The sequence below is a fragment of the Microtus pennsylvanicus genome, chromosome 3 (assembly GCF_037038515.1).
Source record: "Microtus pennsylvanicus isolate mMicPen1 chromosome 3, mMicPen1.hap1, whole genome shotgun sequence".
Lineage (NCBI taxonomy): Eukaryota > Metazoa > Chordata > Mammalia > Rodentia > Cricetidae > Microtus > Microtus pennsylvanicus.
Genome location: NC_134581.1, coordinates 14,711,055 through 14,729,076, shown reverse-complemented (window position 1 = coordinate 14,729,076; position 18,022 = coordinate 14,711,055). Strand labels below are relative to the sequence as shown.

At 54.5% G+C, this 18,022-nt stretch overlaps 1 protein-coding gene and 1 long non-coding RNA gene across 7 annotated transcripts in view; one reads left to right on the top strand and one right to left on the bottom strand.

Annotated features, from left to right (window-relative positions):
- LOC142845543 (uncharacterized) overlaps positions 1-18,022 on the bottom strand; it is a 227,149-nt gene that overhangs the window by 65,478 nt on the left and 143,649 nt on the right. The window lies entirely within an intron of this gene.
- LOC142845532 (cadherin EGF LAG seven-pass G-type receptor 3) overlaps positions 952-18,022 on the top strand; it is a 38,493-nt gene continuing 21,422 nt past the window's right edge. For 4 of the 6 annotated variants that reach the window (XM_075964486.1, XM_075964481.1, XM_075964479.1 and 1 more), the window contains exons 1-22: positions 1,079-4,944; positions 6,969-7,619; positions 7,998-8,223; positions 8,458-8,573; positions 8,883-8,971; positions 9,084-9,241; positions 9,827-9,990; positions 10,266-10,391; positions 10,486-10,655; positions 11,041-11,226; positions 12,316-12,432; positions 12,785-12,956; positions 13,310-13,451; positions 13,548-13,668; positions 13,989-14,172; positions 14,486-14,587; positions 14,807-14,821; positions 15,912-16,006; positions 16,200-16,409; positions 16,679-16,874; positions 17,057-17,212; positions 17,569-17,740. In XM_075964486.1, coding sequence (XP_075820601.1) covers positions 1,212-4,944; positions 6,969-7,619; positions 7,998-8,223; positions 8,458-8,573; positions 8,883-8,971; positions 9,084-9,241; positions 9,827-9,990; positions 10,266-10,391; positions 10,486-10,655; positions 11,041-11,226; positions 12,316-12,432; positions 12,785-12,956; positions 13,310-13,451; positions 13,548-13,668; positions 13,989-14,172; positions 14,486-14,587; positions 14,807-14,821; positions 15,912-16,006; positions 16,200-16,409; positions 16,679-16,874; positions 17,057-17,212; positions 17,569-17,740 — 7,301 coding nt within the window. In that variant the 5' untranslated portion in view covers positions 1,079-1,211. Of the gene's footprint in view, positions 4,945-6,968; positions 7,620-7,997; positions 8,224-8,457; positions 8,574-8,882; positions 8,972-9,083; positions 9,242-9,826; positions 9,991-10,265; positions 10,392-10,485; positions 10,656-11,040; positions 11,227-12,315; positions 12,433-12,784; positions 12,957-13,309; positions 13,452-13,547; positions 13,669-13,988; positions 14,173-14,485; positions 14,588-14,806; positions 14,822-15,911; positions 16,007-16,199; positions 16,410-16,678; positions 16,875-17,056; positions 17,213-17,568; positions 17,741-18,022 lie in introns of all 6 variants that reach the window. The other 2 variants (XM_075964483.1, XM_075964482.1) reach the window with 2 other exon arrangements.

The following is an 18,022-nucleotide window of genomic DNA, read 5'->3' as shown; positions in this document are numbered from 1 at the left end:
CCTCCCTCATACAATGGAGTCCTCCTAGAGGGGCGGGGTCTCCCATTGTGCCAATAGAAACAATGACTCTCTGATTGGAATGCACCGCCTGTACCGCTTATTCTGTGACGTCTGTTGCGCCACATCCAGCTATTGGTCAGTTGAGATGCGCGCGTGCCAGGAGTAGGACGGAAAGCTAGATTGAACTGGGGCTAGGGAGAACTGAGTTTTTCTGTCAGGCTCTTCAAGGGGTTAAAGGATGCAGTTGTCGCAGGCGAGGGGCGGGGATCTGAGGAAGCTGGGCCCACCGCTGTGGTGCATCCCTGGGTTCCACGTGGCATCCCAGAACACTGGAAAGAACCTTAGTTTGGAGATGCGGTGTCCAGCGCAGGAGCCCCAAGTCTGGGCGATTGCTAGCGACTGTCGAGGCAGGGAAGAGCTGGCTTATCCTCCTGCCTCAGGAGAGTCATTTTCAGATCCTGCTCTGTAGGACTAAACAAGGAGATATTTGCAACGTTTCATAAGTTAAACTTATTAATAAATAGTTTGCGCTACTGTTTGAACTGCTAGTGACCGGGCCTGTGTATGGTCATTATCCTCCCTGTCACAGGATTCTACATGGTAACGCTGCCCAGAGCGGTGCGAACACTCAGAACATTATGAAAACACATTTTAAAAGCAAAATTGGTGTTAGGGTTCGGACCTAGTGCTCCGTAAGGGAGATGAGATTCTCAGTTTAAAGAAAGGCTAGGAAACCAAGAATGAACAGAGAGAGCATTAGCAGGAGAGGGAAGGCAGTAGCGGACCCGCGGAGAAACTCCCCGCTCCTTTCAGCACCCTGGGCAGCACTTCTGTCCTCAATAAAGATGGCGGCGCCGCCTTCTATAGCCAGAACTGCCATGCGCAACGGGTTGTACCACCGGCTTTGGGGCATCGGGGCGGAGGTGGAGCAAACCATCCGAGCGGCCGGGAGCCATGTTGGAGCGTCGGGAGGCGGCAGCAGCGTCGGGGATGCTGTGGTGGGGGCGGCAAAAGCCGGGGCTGTATGCCAAAAGGGCTCTGGCCGCGGAGTAGATGGTGCCCAGAGGGCAGTGGCGACGCGGAGCGACAGGCCGAGGGGCGGAGGGCCAGGGCGGCGGCAGGGGCCCAGGAGGGGGCCAGAGCGGCGGGGCGGGCCCAAGGCCCGGACCCGGGCGGGGGGCGGCGGAGGCCGTGCCGGGAGGCGGGGGGTGATGGCGAGGCGGCCTCTATGGTGGGATCTCCGGGGACCGTCGACCCCGATACTACTGCTCCTTCTCCTCTCTTTGTTCCCTTTTAGCCGAGAGGAGCTGGGGGGCGGTGGGGACCAGGGCTGGGACCCAGGGGTAGCTACTGCTACTGGGCCAAGAGCGCAGACCGGCAGTGGAGCCGTAGCTCTTTGTCCCGACTCTCCTGGCGTCTGGGAGGATGGAGAGTCTGGCCTGGGAGTCAGGGAACCTGTCTTCATGAGGCTCCGAGTAGGTAGGCAAAACGCCCGGAACGAACGAGGGACCCCTGAGCAACCAAATGCGGAGCTGGTGGTCCAGGCATTGGGTAGTCGGGAGCAAGAGGCTGGTCAGGGGCCAGGATATCTGTTATGTTGGCATCCAGAGATCTCCTCTTGTGGGCGGACAGGGCCTTTACGAAGAGGTAGCCTGCCGCTTGAGGCTCTGTCCCCAGGGAATCCAGATCTGGGGAACATCCCTCCCCATCCTTCGGACCTTCTGGCTCAGCCTGATGGCTCCAGGTCAGTTTCCTTCCAGCGTAATGCTAGGAGAGCCTTTCGCAAGAGAGCGGAAACCTCTCGCTGCTGTGGGAAACTGTGGGCGCCAGGACACAAGGGTCAGGGTGAGAGATCCGCGATTTCTCGAACGGAGAGGGGACCCCTTCGGCGGAACTGCCTTCCTGGCTCTCTGGGATCTGACCTAGGGGAGAATTCAGCACCACGTGCTGTAAGGACAGTTCCTACGCCAGATTCAGCACCACGCGAGCCCCGGACAGCTCCCGAGCCGGCTCCCGAGCGCATGCGCTCCCACGGTCCCTTCCGCCGCCGTTTCCTCTTTCTGCGCCCTGGGCCGCGCCCTCCAGGATTCCAAACTGGTTCTGAAGCCAAGCAAATACCCTCCAAGAACCAGGGTCGGCCCCGGCGTGCCGCAAACCGCCACCCGCAGTTTCCTCAATACAACTACCAGACACTGGTACCTGAAAATGAGGCAGCGGGCACAGCGGTGCTGCGCGTCGTGGCGCAGGACCCGGACCCAGGCGAGGCGGGGCGCCTCATCTACTCGCTGGCGGCGCTCATGAACAGCCGCTCGCTGGAGCTTTTCAGCATTGATCCTCAGAGTGGCCTCATCCGCACGGCGGCCGCTCTGGATCGTGAGAGTATGGAACGCCACTACCTTCGGGTGACCGCACAGGACCATGGCTCACCGCGCCTCTCAGCCACCACCATGGTGGCGGTGACAGTAGCTGACCGCAATGATCACGCGCCAGTGTTTGAGCAAGCCCAGTATCGGGAAACACTTCGTGAGAATGTGGAAGAAGGATACCCCATCCTGCAGTTGCGTGCTACCGATGGCGATGCGCCACCTAATGCCAACCTGCGCTACCGCTTCGTAGGGTCGCCAGCTGCACGCAAGGAGGCAGCCGCCGCCTTTGAGATTGATCCACGTTCGGGCCTTATCAGCACCAGTGGCCGCGTGGACAGGGAACACATGGAAAGCTACGAGCTGGTGGTAGAAGCTAGTGACCAGGGCCAGGAGCCGGGGCCACGTTCAGCCACCGTTCGAGTGCACATAACTGTGCTGGATGAGAATGACAATGCGCCTCAGTTCAGCGAGAAGCGCTATGTGGCACAGGTGCGTGAAGACGTGCGCCCTCATACAGTGGTGCTACGTGTCACGGCCACGGACCAGGACAAGGACGCCAATGGTTTGGTGCACTATAACATCATCAGCGGCAACAGCCGTGGCCATTTTGCCATCGACAGTCTCACGGGTGAGATCCAGGTAGTGGCACCTCTGGACTTTGAGGCAGAGAGAGAGTACGCTTTGCGTATCCGGGCACAAGATGCAGGGAGGCCACCTTTGTCCAACAACACAGGCCTGGCAAGCATCCAGGTGGTAGACATCAACGACCATACTCCTATCTTTGTCAGCACACCCTTTCAGGTCTCTGTTCTGGAGAATGCACCCCTGGGCCACTCGGTCATTCACATTCAGGCAGTGGATGCCGACCACGGGGAGAACTCCAGGCTGGAGTATTCTCTAACTGGTGTGGCACCAGACACACCCTTTGTGATAAACAGTGCCACTGGCTGGGTCTCTGTGAGTGGTCCCCTGGATCGTGAGTCTGTGGAACATTACTTCTTCGGCGTAGAAGCGCGAGACCATGGGTCACCCCCACTCTCTGCTTCAGCCAGTGTCACAGTAACTGTGTTGGATGTCAATGACAATCGGCCAGAGTTCACCATGAAAGAGTACCATCTTCGGCTCAATGAGGATGCAGCTGTGGGCACCAGTGTGGTCAGTGTGACCGCAGTGGACCGAGATGCCAACAGTGCCATCAGCTACCAAATCACAGGTGGCAACACTCGGAACCGTTTTGCCATCAGCACCCAAGGTGGTGTGGGCTTGGTGACACTGGCTCTGCCCCTGGATTACAAACAGGAGCGCTACTTCAAGCTGGTGCTTACCGCATCTGACCGTGCCCTTCATGATCACTGCTATGTGCATATCAACATCACGGATGCTAACACACATAGGCCTGTCTTTCAAAGTGCTCATTACTCTGTGAGCATGAATGAAGATCGGCCAGTGGGTAGCACTGTGGTGGTCATCAGTGCTTCTGATGATGATGTGGGTGAAAATGCTCGCATCACTTATCTTTTGGAAGACAACCTGCCCCAGTTCCGCATTGATGCAGACTCAGGGGCCATTACACTACAAGCTCCACTGGACTACGAGGACCAAGTGACATACACACTGGCCATTACTGCTCGGGACAATGGCATCCCACAGAAAGCAGATACCACCTATGTGGAGGTAATGGTCAACGATGTGAATGATAACGCTCCTCAGTTTGTGGCCTCCCACTACACAGGCTTGGTCTCTGAGGATGCTCCTCCCTTCACTAGTGTTCTGCAGATCTCAGCCACTGACCGGGATGCTCATGCCAATGGCCGGGTCCAATATACTTTCCAGAATGGGGAAGATGGAGATGGAGATTTTACCATTGAGCCCACCTCTGGCATTGTCAGGACTGTGAGGCGGCTGGACCGGGAAGCGGTGCCAGTGTATGAGCTGACTGCTTATGCTGTGGACCGTGGTGTGCCCCCACTTCGGACTCCAGTCAGCATCCAGGTGACTGTACAAGATGTGAATGACAATGCCCCTGTCTTCCCAGCGGAGGAATTTGAAGTGAGGGTGAAGGAGAACAGCATTGTAGGCTCAGTGGTGGCTCAGATCACTGCGGTGGACCCAGATGAAGGCCCCAATGCCCACATCATGTACCAGATTGTGGAAGGGAACATCCCTGAGCTGTTCCAAATGGACATCTTCTCTGGAGAGCTGACAGCACTCATAGACCTGGATTATGAGGCTCGTCAGGAGTACGTGATTGTGGTGCAGGCCACATCTGCTCCCCTGGTCAGCCGGGCCACTGTCCATGTGCGCCTGGTTGATCAGAATGACAATAGTCCTGTGCTCAACAACTTCCAGATCCTCTTCAACAACTATGTATCCAACCGTTCTGACACCTTCCCCTCAGGCATCATTGGGCGCATCCCAGCTTATGACCCAGATGTCTCTGACCACCTCTTTTACTCCTTTGAGAGGGGCAATGAGCTGCAGCTGCTGGTGGTCAACCAGACCAGCGGGGAGCTTCGACTCAGCCGGAAGTTAGACAACAACCGCCCACTAGTGGCCTCTATGCTGGTAACTGTAACAGGTGAGGGGTGCGGGATAGGCATGTGACCTAATGATCTTAGCTTTTCGGGGCTCAAACCAGAATCTCTAAAGTGGTGGCTTCCTGTACCCAGTAAGATAAGTTCAGTTCCACTCAGGTTCTTGGACAGTCTACAGAATCCTTAAGATTCTAGGGCATGTAAGAACCATAAGTAGCTGTTCGTATAAGAATTGCTCCTCTCTCCTCTTTAAAATTATTTATTTATTTATTGTTTTAGGGTTTTGTTTTTGTTTTTGTCAAGACAGGGTTTCTTTGTAGCTTTGGAGCCTGTCCTGGAACTAGCTCTTGTAGACCAGGCTGGCCTCAAACTCACAGAGATCCGCCTGCCTCTGCCTCCTAAGTGCTGGGATTAAAGGCGTGCGCCAACACTGCTTGGCTTGCTCCTCTCTCTTTAAAGAAGGAAGGTCAGAGGTTCTTTGTGATGCTCTTGTGTTTCTAGGAAAATCCAGAAAGTTCATTCATTTTATGCCCAAATTTAGATAAGGGTTACTTTGGGTCTAGTCTCCCCTCACTTACTTCAGTGGTCAGGAAGAGCAGCTAACTTTGACAGCCTCAGACAGGGAATGGGTCCTTGCTACTATCCAAAGGCTGAGGACCTTTCCTTTTGGAAAATGTCCAGCGATCCAATAGCTTTCATTTCCCTGACCTTTCACGAACCCTTCCCTCATAGAAGGGACCAGGTGGAAAGACCCTTGAAGTATCACTGTCTAGAAGTGCCAGAGGCTTGGAGAATCTTTTGTCTCAGCTCTGGCACTGGGTCTCCTGGCACTGACAGAGGAGGCGAGGTCTTCATTTCCTTTCAGTTCTCTCTACAGACGGTCTTTATAGACCACCCAACACGTGCTTGCTCAGTTCTCTCTACAGCTGGTCTTTATGGACCACCCAACATGTGCTTGATCTGAGATGAACAAAGCAGATAAGTACCTGACTTTCCTCTCAGGATGGACACTGAAATCACAGAACCCAGGACTAGAGTGTTAGGTGGTTTGAGGAGGATACAGGATGGCTCTACATCAAGGTCCATGGGGCTCGCTGATCCAGCGTTCTGGAGAACTGCACTGAGTGTTCGCTGGTCCAGGACCTCATCTACTGCCTTGGGGGAGCAGTTGGCTGGCAAGAGATAGCCTTGTTTTGGAACTTATTCTTTCTTTCTTTCTTTTTTTTTTTTTTTTTTTTTTTTGAGACAGGGTTTCTCTGTGGTTTTGGAGCCTGTCCTGGAACTAGCTCTTGTAGACCAGGCTGGTCTCGAACTCACAGAGATCCGCCTGCCTCTGCCTCCCAAGTGCTGGGATTAAAGGCATGCGCCACCACCGCCCGGCTAAGGAACTTATTCTTTCTTTTGTTTTGTTTGTGTTTTATTTTGTGAGACAGGGTCTTACTATGTAGCACTGACTTGAATTCACTATGTAGATCAGGTAGGCCTCAAACTCACAGGTATCTGCCTGCCCCTGCCTCTGTCTCCCATGTGCTGGGATTAAAGGCCTGCGCCACCACACACCTGGCCTTTGCCTCCCCCATTGTTTCTTGCAGGGAGTGTTCTGCTGTTTCTGCTTCAATGGGGGAAGATGGGAAACTGGAAATGGATGGCCAATGGTCCTGGCTTTTTCTCTTCCTATCCTTAGTGGAGGTAGCCTATCGATCACAATGACTAGAAATATGAATTACTGAACACTTACAGAACTTCTTGTGTGTTAGAATACTGACTCATTGGGAATTGTGGGGGCAGGGCTGGTGGAGTGCCCTGATGCTAAGGACCAGATCTGAGCTGGATAAATTACTGACTCAAGCCTCTCTCCCCGTGTTGGGGATGCTGAAGTAGGAAGCAGCAGCCAGTTGTTACCTTGATGCTGGGAGACACGGTGATTACTAATCCTAGACTTGTACCTTGTTAGGGGTCAGTCTATTGACTCGTAGGTCTAGGTAATCACTGGCCTCAGACCTTTTGTGTCCCAGGGAGAGGCAGCTACTGACCGGAAACTGATCACTGTCCTTGCCCCTACCTGCAGATGGCCTGCATAGTGTTACAGCACAGTGTGTGCTGCGTGTGGTCATCATCACGGAGGAGTTGCTGGCCAACAGCTTGACTGTGCGCCTGGAGAACATGTGGCAAGAGCGCTTCCTATCACCGCTGCTGGGCCATTTTCTTGAAGGCGTGGCTGCAGTGCTCGCAACCCCTACCGAGGATGTTTTCATCTTCAACATCCAGAACGACACGGACGTGGGGGGCACCGTGCTTAACGTGAGCTTCTCGGCACTGGCCCCTCGTGGGGCTGGGGCAGGCGCTGCAGGGCCCTGGTTCAGCTCCGAGGAGCTGCAGGAGCAACTGTACGTGCGCCGCGCCGCCTTGGCTGCCCGCTCGCTGCTCGACGTGCTGCCCTTTGATGACAACGTGTGCTTGCGCGAGCCCTGTGAGAACTACATGAAATGCGTGTCAGTGCTCCGCTTTGACTCCTCCGCGCCCTTCCTGGCCTCGGCCTCCACGCTCTTCCGACCCATCCAACCCATCGCCGGCCTGCGCTGCCGCTGCCCGCCTGGCTTCACGGGAGACTTCTGCGAGACTGAGCTCGACCTTTGCTACTCGAACCCGTGTCGCAATGGCGGCGCTTGTGCGCGGCGCGAGGGAGGCTACACCTGTGTGTGCCGCCCGCGCTTCACCGGTAAGTCGGGTGCAGCGCCGGATGAAGCCCTGGCGACGTTTAGCGGCGGGACTACGGAGTGCGAGTGAGCACTGGGCATCCTTTCTAAGGCAACTGGGTCCTGTAAGCGGAGCGGCTGAGCCCAGCCAGCCCGCAGAATGCCTAAAGCTGGGAGAGAATTAGAAATCCTAGGCTAAAGGCGGTGGAGGGGAGGGGTCAGGGGCGGAGCGACGAAGGCTGTGGGCGGGTTCTCGATGGCGCCCACAGATCGTTTGAGGGCGTGCCCACAGGCAGCTCAACCAGTCAGAGGCCGAGGGGCTTGGCCTTGAGGCTCCCGCCTCCGAGAGCGTGGGCGGGGAGTGGGCGGGGCGTGGTCCTCTGACCCGTGCTGCCCTGCAGGCGAAGACTGCGAGCTGGACACTGAAGCTGGCCGCTGCGTGCCAGGCGTCTGTCGCAACGGGGGCACCTGCACCAACGCGCCCAATGGCGGTTTTCGCTGCCAGTGCCCCGCGGGCGGCGCTTTCGAGGGCCCGCGCTGTGAGGTGGCCGCACGCTCCTTCCCTCCCAGTTCGTTCGTCATGTTCCGCGGCCTGCGGCAGCGCTTCCACCTCACACTGTCCCTCTCGTAGGTGCCCGCCCCGTGTCACTGCATGTCTCTCTTCTGTCCCTACCTATGTAACCCTGAGCCATATTGCTGTCTGCCCAGTCCTGTGGTCCTTCCAGGACACCGCCCTCTTCCCTGACCAGTGCTGGGATGCTCTGGCATCTTCCACGCTCTGTTTTCGGCTCATCTTGAGCTGGTTTTCCAACAGAGGGTGTGAGCTGTCTGCTCCTAATGGTCCCGGTCCATCTCCCCCAGGTTTGCAACAGTGCAGCCCAGTGGGCTACTCTTCTACAACGGACGCCTAAATGAGAAGCATGACTTTCTGGCTCTAGAACTTGTGGCTGGCCAAGTGCGGCTTACATATTCCACGGGTGGGTGCTCCTGTGGATTTTTGTGGCAGTAAGTGGGATGCATGTGTTCCAGGGATGGCTGGCAGAGTCAATGAGTGTGTCCCCTCAGGTGCCCTTAACTGAACCCCTGAGCACACTCTTCAGTGCCAAACAGATAACAGTGAGGACCGGGCTCTGTGGCCACTCCCTCAGGGAAGGTCCGTCCCCAGGGGAAATGGTGATCCCGTTATTCAGCATGACCCTTTGAGTACCTGTATTTATGTAATTGCCGGGATGGGGCCACTCAGGAACTCCAGACAACATGCCACGTGCATAATGGATTCCCCACAGGTGAATCCAATACAGTGGTGAGCCCCACAGTCCCAGGAGGCCTGAGTGATGGAGAGTGGCATACCGTGCATCTGAGATACTACAACAAGGTGGGCACCGCCTCTGGCATAGTATGGGTGGGCAGTGTCGGGGAGTCAGGATTCTGAATTCACCTCAGGAGTTACCACAGGGGCATTGTTGATTGGTGTGCCTGGTCTTCAGCCCCGGACAGATGCCCTAGGGGGTGCTCAGGGCCCTTCGAAGGACAAGGTGGCTGTGTTGAGTGTGGATGACTGCAATGTGGCTGTGGCTCTGCAGTTTGGTGCTGAGATTGGCAACTACGCATGTGCAGCTGCTGGTGTGCAAACAAGCTCCAAGAAGTGAGGCCCCCACCCCCCGCTCCTCATGTTCTCTGCGACCAGAGCCCACCTTAGCCCTTCACATAGTCTGCCAGACTCCTTGTTCTTTTCCCAGACAGGCAGATCAAAGACACTGGAAGCCTACTCAGTCTAGCCCCCAATCCCAGATTCTACCCCTGGCTTCTGGCTTCCACACAGTCCTCAGAAAAAGTCCCTAGGCATTCTGTCCTCGAAAATGTCTCCATACCTTAAGTCTCTAATGATACACATTGCCTCTAGTCCACTAATCTCATAAATAGCCCCTGAGACCAGTGAGCCTGCTGACGTCACCCCTCAATCCCTCTTCTCCACCCCACTCCAGCCACCCAAATGCCTCCCTCCTCATCATTGTCTTCAAACCAAAGTAGCCCCCCTTTCCTCGACCATCTGCCCCTCATGGTCTTCTTTACCTCCTCACAATTGCATTCTTAACTCTTTGCCCATCCTGGTCTTATCTTCTCCTGCTAATCCCCCTTCCCTTAGTCCTATCCCCTATTTCCAGTAGCCCCCAGGAGCAACCCTACTCTGGTTCCAGACCCACCAATGACCCAGACTCCTGACCCCCAGGTCCCTGGACCTGACGGGCCCTCTGCTCTTGGGGGGTGTCCCCAACCTTCCCGAGAACTTCCCCGTGTCCCACAAGGACTTCATTGGCTGCATGCGAGACTTGCACATTGATGGCCGCCGAATGGACATGGCAGCCTTCGTTGCAAACAATGGCACTATGGCAGGTAGGCCCAAAAGCTACTTGTCCCCATTCATGTCCCTTTCTCCATCACGAGGAGGAGGTGGAGGGTTGCATGGGATGGCTCCATATCGGACCCCAATCCAATACTACATGGCAAGAGCCACACTATATCCAGCCTGTAGGGCCTTACTCACACTTACCTACTCCTTAGAATGGGAGGATGACATTGTGCACGTTCAGCCCCTGGGCTTAGCATCCTGTCCAGCACTCAAGTCCTCACGCAGCCTTCTCATATCTTCTTTGTCCTTTTCTCTCCAGGCTGTCAGGCCAAGTTGCACTTCTGTGCCTCAGGCCCCTGCAAGAACAGTGGCTTCTGCTCAGAGCGCTGGGGTGGCTTTAGCTGTGACTGTCCTGTGGGCTTTGGTGGCAAAGACTGTCGCCTCAGTGAGTGGGCATCATGGGGCAGGAGGACCCTGCAGGGTGAGTAAGGCCTGTTCTTGGGATAGGATCTGTAACCCTACTTCTCTTCTGCACTCAGCAATGGCCCATCCCTACCGTTTCCATGGCAACAGCACACTGAGTTGGGACTTTGGAAATGACATGACTGTGTCCGTGCCATGGTACCTGGGACTAGCATTTCGAACACGGGCAACAAAAGGGGTCTTGATGCAAGTACAGCTTGGGCCACATAGCGTGCTCCTCTGCCAGGTATGTCTGTCCTTCCCGTCCTTCACTCTTCCCCTCTGCTAATCGCCAATGCTTCCCAGCAACTGGGTTAGAATATATAGCATAGTTCTCTGCCAGATGTCTTAACACCCTGGACTCTGCTCTGAACCCTGCATGTGGACTCTTCCCTATCATAATGTTCTCTGCATGTTCAGGGCACACACACAGCTCTTTCTTATAACTGTACCAACCCATGACCCCTGGCTCTGTCCTTTGCCCCAACCCATGTCAACACCACAATATCCCCAAACAGTGCGCTATGCATTGGGTATAGGTTCTAATGCATATTCCTTACCACTACACCCCCCGACCTCACCTGCTGGCCTCATTCTAATCTAATCCTGGGGCTATGCATTTCTACTCACAGCTGGATCAGGGGTTGCTGTCTGTGACACTAAGTAGGGCCTCAGGCCATGCCGCCCACCTCCTGTTGGACCATACGACAGTCAGTGACGGCCGGTGGCATGATCTTCGGCTGGAGTTGCAGGAGGAGCCAGGTGGCCGAAGGGGCCATCATATCTTTATGATTTCACTGGACTTCAACCTCTTCCAGGTCTGACCTCTGAACCCAGGGTAGTCTGTTCTCAGTTTTCCAACCAGACTTAACTTACGTGACCCCCACCTCTTGTACAGCTCCTTTCCACTCCTCCAACTACCAGATCTGATATTCTCCTAGCTCTTTGCTTTGATCCTACTCCACCAGCCGGGTTGTTCTGTTAGGCAACCCCTCTTGAGTCAAGTAGGCTCCCTATATTTCTGGCTTGATCTTGTGGTACCTCTGTAGTTAGGACTTTGACTTTGCCTGATTCCCGAAAGCCTCTTCTGTTGTCTTCCCTAATCTCTACCTACCCCAAGCCAAAATACTGGAATTTCAGGGATGGGGAGATGGCTCAAAGGATAAAGCACCTGCTTAGGCAACTGTAGGGACTCACGTTCCAGTCCCAGAACCTATGTAAACACAGGGCAGGCATAGCAGCTGCCAGTAATCCCGGCACTCAGGAGAGCCTGAGTAAGCTGGCTCACTAGTCAGAATTGATGAGCTCTGCGGTTAGCCGGCTCAGTTAATGAAGTGGGGAGTGGTCAAAGAAGACATCTGGTGTCAACTTCAGGCTTCCACATGTATAATGTACAAATACATCTACACACATCATTGACCCATACACATAAGAACATGTATATACACATAAGCACACTATATACTCATATATATGCTCAAAAAATAAGATCATAGAATTACAAGGTTGGTCCAGGAGGGAGGAGCCTGTCTGAGCTTAACTCTTTATTTACTTATTTTTTTATGTTATGTGTATGAGTATTTGCCTCCATGTATGTATGTGCACCATATATATATCTGGTGCCCAGGGAGGCCATAGGAGAGTATCAGAACCCTTGCTGTGAGCTTTTTGCAGGTGCTGGGCATCAAACCCAGATGCTCTGGCAGAGCAGCCAGCCCCGAGTCAGCTCTTAACTGGAGCTTTTGTGTTAGCTGTCACCCTTGCCACAGAGACTCGTTTCCAAACCGTTCTGATACAGGGGTCAAAGCATGGTCATACAGTACTAGAAGAAGCCATTCTGACTCTGGGGTATGACAGTGGTTTACTAGGTGCCCCTTCCCTCCGTGCTGACTGTCCCCTCTTTCTAGGACACCATGGCTGTGGGGGGTGAGCTGCAGGGCCTGAAAGTAAAGCAGCTCCATGTGGGAGGCCTGCCCCCCAGCAGTAAGGAGGAGGGTCCACAGGGTCTGGTTGGCTGTATCCAGGTGAGGATCAGCATGAGACTATGATAGGGGTCACTAGGGACCGAAAAGTAGCATTTAAATCCATGTTGGCCTGGGAGGGGGGCTAGATGACCCAGAGAAATCAGAGACAAATCAAACCTTCCTCTGGCAGAAGTAAGAGTCTAGCTTAGATAATCTAGGATCATCTGGAAGACACGGCAGAAACAGCACAATGAGGAATCCATGTGGGGGGCTGGATGGGGATATTTAGGGAGGCCTTGAGTTTTGTGGAAGGGACAGAGGAAGGCTGCATGTCATGGATTGTCAGACTGTGTGGCTGGTTCCATAGGACTGCCTTGACATGAGTCTCGCCATTTTCTCTCTGTGTCTATAGGGGGTCTGGATTGGCTTTACACCCTTTGGGTCCTCAGCCCTGCCACCTCCCAGCCACAGAGTAAATGTGGAACCTGGCTGTGTTGTGACCAACGCCTGTGCATCTGGGCCCTGTCCACCCCATGCTAACTGCAAAGACCTCTGGCAGACCTTTTCCTGCACCTGCTGGCCAGGTGGGCGTTGAGAGAATTGGAGAAAGAACCAGAAGCCATGGGAAAGGCTCAGGAACTAGAGGGCCCAGGGTAGACAGGAACTGAGAGGGTAGAACCCTGCTTCTTTCCATGTTCTTTGACCAGTGTTCTTTTTTTAAATATTTTATTTACTTATTATGTAGGCAATATTCTGTCTGTGTGTCTGCCTGTAGGCCAGAAGACGGCATCAGATCTCATTTCAGATGGTTGTGAGACACCATGTGGTTGCTGGGAATTGAACTCAGGATCTTTGGAAGAGCAGGCAATGCTCTTAACCACTGAGCCATCTCTTTAGCCCTTGACCAGTGTTCTGATCTTCCTGACCCGACCTGCAGGTTACTATGGTCCAGGTTGTGTGGATGCCTGCCTCTTGAACCCTTGTCAAAACCAGGGATCATGCCGCCACCTTCAAGGAACCCCCCACGGCTATATCTGTGACTGTCCAAATGGCTATTTTGGTCAGCACTGTGAACACAGGTGAGAGGCTTGGGACTAAGATGGTGGAAAGACCTTGTGGGAGCAATCAGGGTCACTGAAATATCATGGATGCACTTTATCTCATCTCATTCCCAGGATGGACCAGCAATGCCCTCGGGGCTGGTGGGGAAGCCCAACGTGTGGTCCCTGCAACTGTGATGTTCACAAGGGCTTTGACCCGAACTGCAACAAGACAAATGGGCAGTGCCACTGCAAGGTTTGCCTAGACTCTGACCCCTGACCTCTAACTTTCCCTTGGACGCTACCTATGATTCTTGTCCAATTTGTTATCCTCTGCCATGTGACTTGGGCCCTAATGTCTTAATCTGTGTCCTACACTCTAGTTGCCACCTCTCATGCTTGGCTTCTAAACCCTTCCTTGTCTCATCTGAGGCAAGTCTTTCTAGCCTATGAGCTCTTTTGAGATTTGTTTTTTTAACTTTTGCCCTTAATTCCACTCATCCCCCGAACTTTCCCCTAAGAGCCTTCCTTGAAGCCTAACCTCTGACCTCAGGCCCCTGACCCACCCCTAAACAGGAGTTCTACTACCGACCGAGGGGCAGTGACTCATGCCTGCCTTGTGACTGCTACCCTGTGGGCTCCACCTCGCGCTCATGTGCACCCCACAGCGGGCAGTGCCCCTGCCGCCCAGGAGCCCTTGGCCGGCAGTGTAACAGCTGTGACAGCCCCTTTGCGGAGGTGACAGCCAGTGGCTGCCGAGGTAAGCAAGCTCTGATCACCTCCAGTCGAGGACTGGCTCCAGCATGCTGAGGGACCAGTGGCACTGCTGGCATCTGGAGGTGGTGGTGGGCTCTGGGAAGCTACTCCTGAGAGACACCAGTTACACCGGGAGCCCTACCTTTACTATGCATGCGTGGCTGACTTGTCATAGACTTTAACAGGCCAGCTCTTTAGAAGCCAGCAGGGGAGTGGGACACTCTGGGCCTGGGCATGGGAGTGGTGGAACAGCCGTAGGTATGGTGTTACTTGCCTTGGAACCTGACCACCAGGCTCAACACTTCCTTTCTCCCTAGTACTCTATGATGCCTGCCCCAAGTCCCTGAGATCTGGTGTGTGGTGGCCCCAGACTAAGTTTGGTGTTTTGGCCACAGTACCCTGTCCCCGGGGGGCCTTGGGTGAGTATGTGGTGGGCAGCATTGTTGCCGAGGGTGGGGCAGGTCTGACTTCTGATTGTTACAGCCGCCTCTTTCACCAAGTTGGGTGGTCTTACCTTATCTCTGTAAAGAGATGGGATAGGGTGGGCATCCATGTGGGCCCCTTATACTTCTTAGGGGCGCTGGCTCCCCTCCTCTACTCATTAAGTCTCCAATCTGTTTCTCTTGGCTTCTGGGCAGGATTGCGGGGTACAGGTAAGGGGTACGTGTTTGCTCAGGTGCGCTGCCCCCTCCCAAGGCCAGAGCTTTTGCAGACCCCCCCCTCCTGCTGCTTAAGGTCCTTGCAGACCCCTCCCTGCTGCCTGAGCTTTCTAAAACCTACTTCTGTCCTCCTGGAGACCCCTACCTGTGATCTGAGGACCCTAGGGACCTTCTCTGGTGCCCAAGGTCCTCAAGGATCCCTCCCCATCACCTGGGGATCCTTCAGATCCTTTTCTATGCTCTAAGTCCTTGCATACGCTTCCCTACTTCCTGAGGTCCTTGTAGGGTTCCTCCTATCGGTCAGAGCCACCCACCAGCTTCTCCTTGCTGCTTGAGGGCCTCCCAGAACCCTCCCTGCTGCTTGAGGTCTCTGCAGTGGCTGGACAGAGATTGTGTGTGCATGCTCACATCTGTGTCCTTCTGTGCTTGTGCATGTGTCTGAGTTTGTCTTGAGGGGATGGGGTTCTGAATTTAAGTTAGGTCTCTTGCTGGTGGACACAACTTATTCAGCTTCTATCCCAACTGCATAGACAAGGGAAGGCAATGGGAATAGTCTCCATTATGGTAGTTCAAACTTGTGTGAGAACCCTCCCCCATCTCACTCGGGTCATATGATACTCCTGAGTGATCTCGTCTGTGTCAGCATGCTTGTGAGTATACAAGAGAGCAGTGTGTGTGTGTGTGTGTGTGTGTGCGCGCGCGCGGGCGCGCTTATTCATACATCTGTGTGTGCAGCTAATGAGCTTTGGTGGCATGTGTATGAATTTTGGCCTGTATGAGTAAGTGAGTGTGTGTGTGTGTGTGTGTGTGTGTGTGTGTGTCTGTGTGTGTGTCTACAGTACATCCTTAGACTTTTCGTCATGTGGTTAGTGGTAAGAATGGTTCTCAGAATCCTTGGAAGAATTGAGCAACAAGCTATTGAAGCCACCTGGACTTAGGCTGCAGCATCTAGGCACCTAGTCATAAATGTTTATCACTCTGGCCCATACCTCAAGGCTCCTTATGGGATAGAAGAGGGTGCTGTGGCCACCTCCCAGCAAAAGTACCCAGGCTCCAGGCCTGACCAGGGATTGCCTGCCCCCAGGTGCTGCGGTGCGGCTGTGTGATGAGGACCAGGGTTGGCTGGAGCCTGACCTCTTCAACTGCACCTCGCCTGCCTTCCGAGAACTCAGTCTGCTGGTGAGACTCTGCCCAGCTAGTGCCCTGCACCCAAGACCTTCGGGCCTGTGGTGGGCCCAATATAGACCTCAGCTCTTGACCTCTTGGGCATTTCCTAGTTGCCCTTTCATCTGTCCAAGCCTTTCTCCCTGTAAGGCTTTTGAGAAATGCCTACAGGAGCACAAAAAAACCACCGCCATCCTTGTCCTGGCAGCTGGATGGCCTGGAGCTGAACAAGACAGCCCTGGATACCGTGGAGGCCAAGAAGCTGGCTCAGCGACTGCGGGAGGTGACCGGCCAGACCGACCACTACTTTAGCCAAGATGTCCGAGTTACTGCCCGCTTGCTGGCCTACCTGCTGGCTTTTGAGAGCCATCAGCAGGGTTTTGGGCTGACAGCCACTCAAGATGCCCACTTCAATGAGGTGGGCTGTGCTCTATCTGTATTCCCTATTCCATGGCCTGACCCCAGCTCCATAGTTCCTCCTCTCTAGCCTCCTAACCCTGCACCCCCTGTTTATACCTCTCCTGACCTCTGGGAAAACAAAACTCCTACAATTTCCCTCTTCCCCATCCACTTCAATCCTGCCCTCTTGCCTCTTAGGCCCCAGTAATACCTGGCTAGACCCCTCATGTCTAGCCTTTGTACACCCTTACTATCTGAGTGGGTCCAGCTCCATCTCCATCCTTCTAGAATCTGCTGTGGGCCGGTTCTGCACTGCTTGCTCCCGAGACAGGAGACTTGTGGGCAGCCCTGGGTCAGCGAGCCCCTGGGGGCTCCCCGGGAAGCGCAGGGCTAGTGCGGCATCTGGAGGAATATGCAGCTACACTTGCGAGGAATATGGAGCTGACATACCTGAACCCTGTTGGACTAGTCACACCCAATATCAGTGAGTGGTAGAGGGGAGGGAGAAGGGCAGGGGGAGCTCTGGGGCTGGTGCTACTGCCGTGCCCAGTCCTCCTCCAGCCCCTGCCCTCATACCAAGGAAATGCAGCCTGTGAAGCTCAGGCTGTAACCCTGGGCGCGGGAAGGAGGTCCTGGACAGATGTTACCCATCTTTTTCTTGGGCAGTGCTCAGCATTGACCGCATGGAGCATCCTGGTTCAGCTCAGGGAGCCCGTCGTTACCCCCGCTACCATAGCAACCTTTTCCGGGGCCAGGATGCCTGGGATCCCCATACACATGTGCTGTTGCCTTCCCAGTCCCCACAGCCATCCCCATCTGAAGGTAGGAACCTTTTCTGTGACTCCTGAGCCAGGTCCTGTCGCCTAATTGCCTCCCAAAGCCTGATAGCATGTCACCTCTTCGCCAGTTCTTTCCTTGTCAGACCTCCCCTGCCCCATGGATGCTGTGTGAGACCTTCCCAGGGCCACCGCCATATCCATATCCACTTTGCCATATCTTTACCTTTCCGCCTCACTACCTTTCCCATGTTCCACTCGTGGCCCCTGCATCCTCTGCTCCCCAGTTTCTGGATGTGTGTAGAAGGGATCTCTGTACCTGGATGCTGGGCTGGGTTCAGGGTTAGGTCTGTGGGTGTTCATGGTAAGAAGTCACAGTGGCTCCTTCCTTTCCTTTGGCAGCTCTGCCCACAAGCAGCAACACAGAAAACACCACAGCCTCAAGTGTGGTTTCCCCAACAGCGCCCCCAGAGCCTGAGCCTGAGCCTGGGATCTCCATTGTCATTCTCCTTGTGTACCGCACCTTGGGAGGGCTTCTTCCTGCGCAGTTCCAGGCTGAACGCAGGGGCGCCAGGTACCAGGCATAGAGCTGCTCCTTGTCCCTCAACCCTGAGCTTTTTGTGAGCTTCTACCCCACCCAGCATTCCTTTCCTCAGTGGGCAGATGAGCAGGTCCACAGGTAAACAGATGACCCTGTGCACAGCTCCAAGGAACCTGCCTGAACTGAGTTCCATGTGAATTTTCTTCGGTTATAAAGAACAGCAGAGGTGTAGGGGCAACAGAGACATATATGGGGATCGTCACACACACACACACACACACACACACACACACACACACGAAGGGTACACGATCC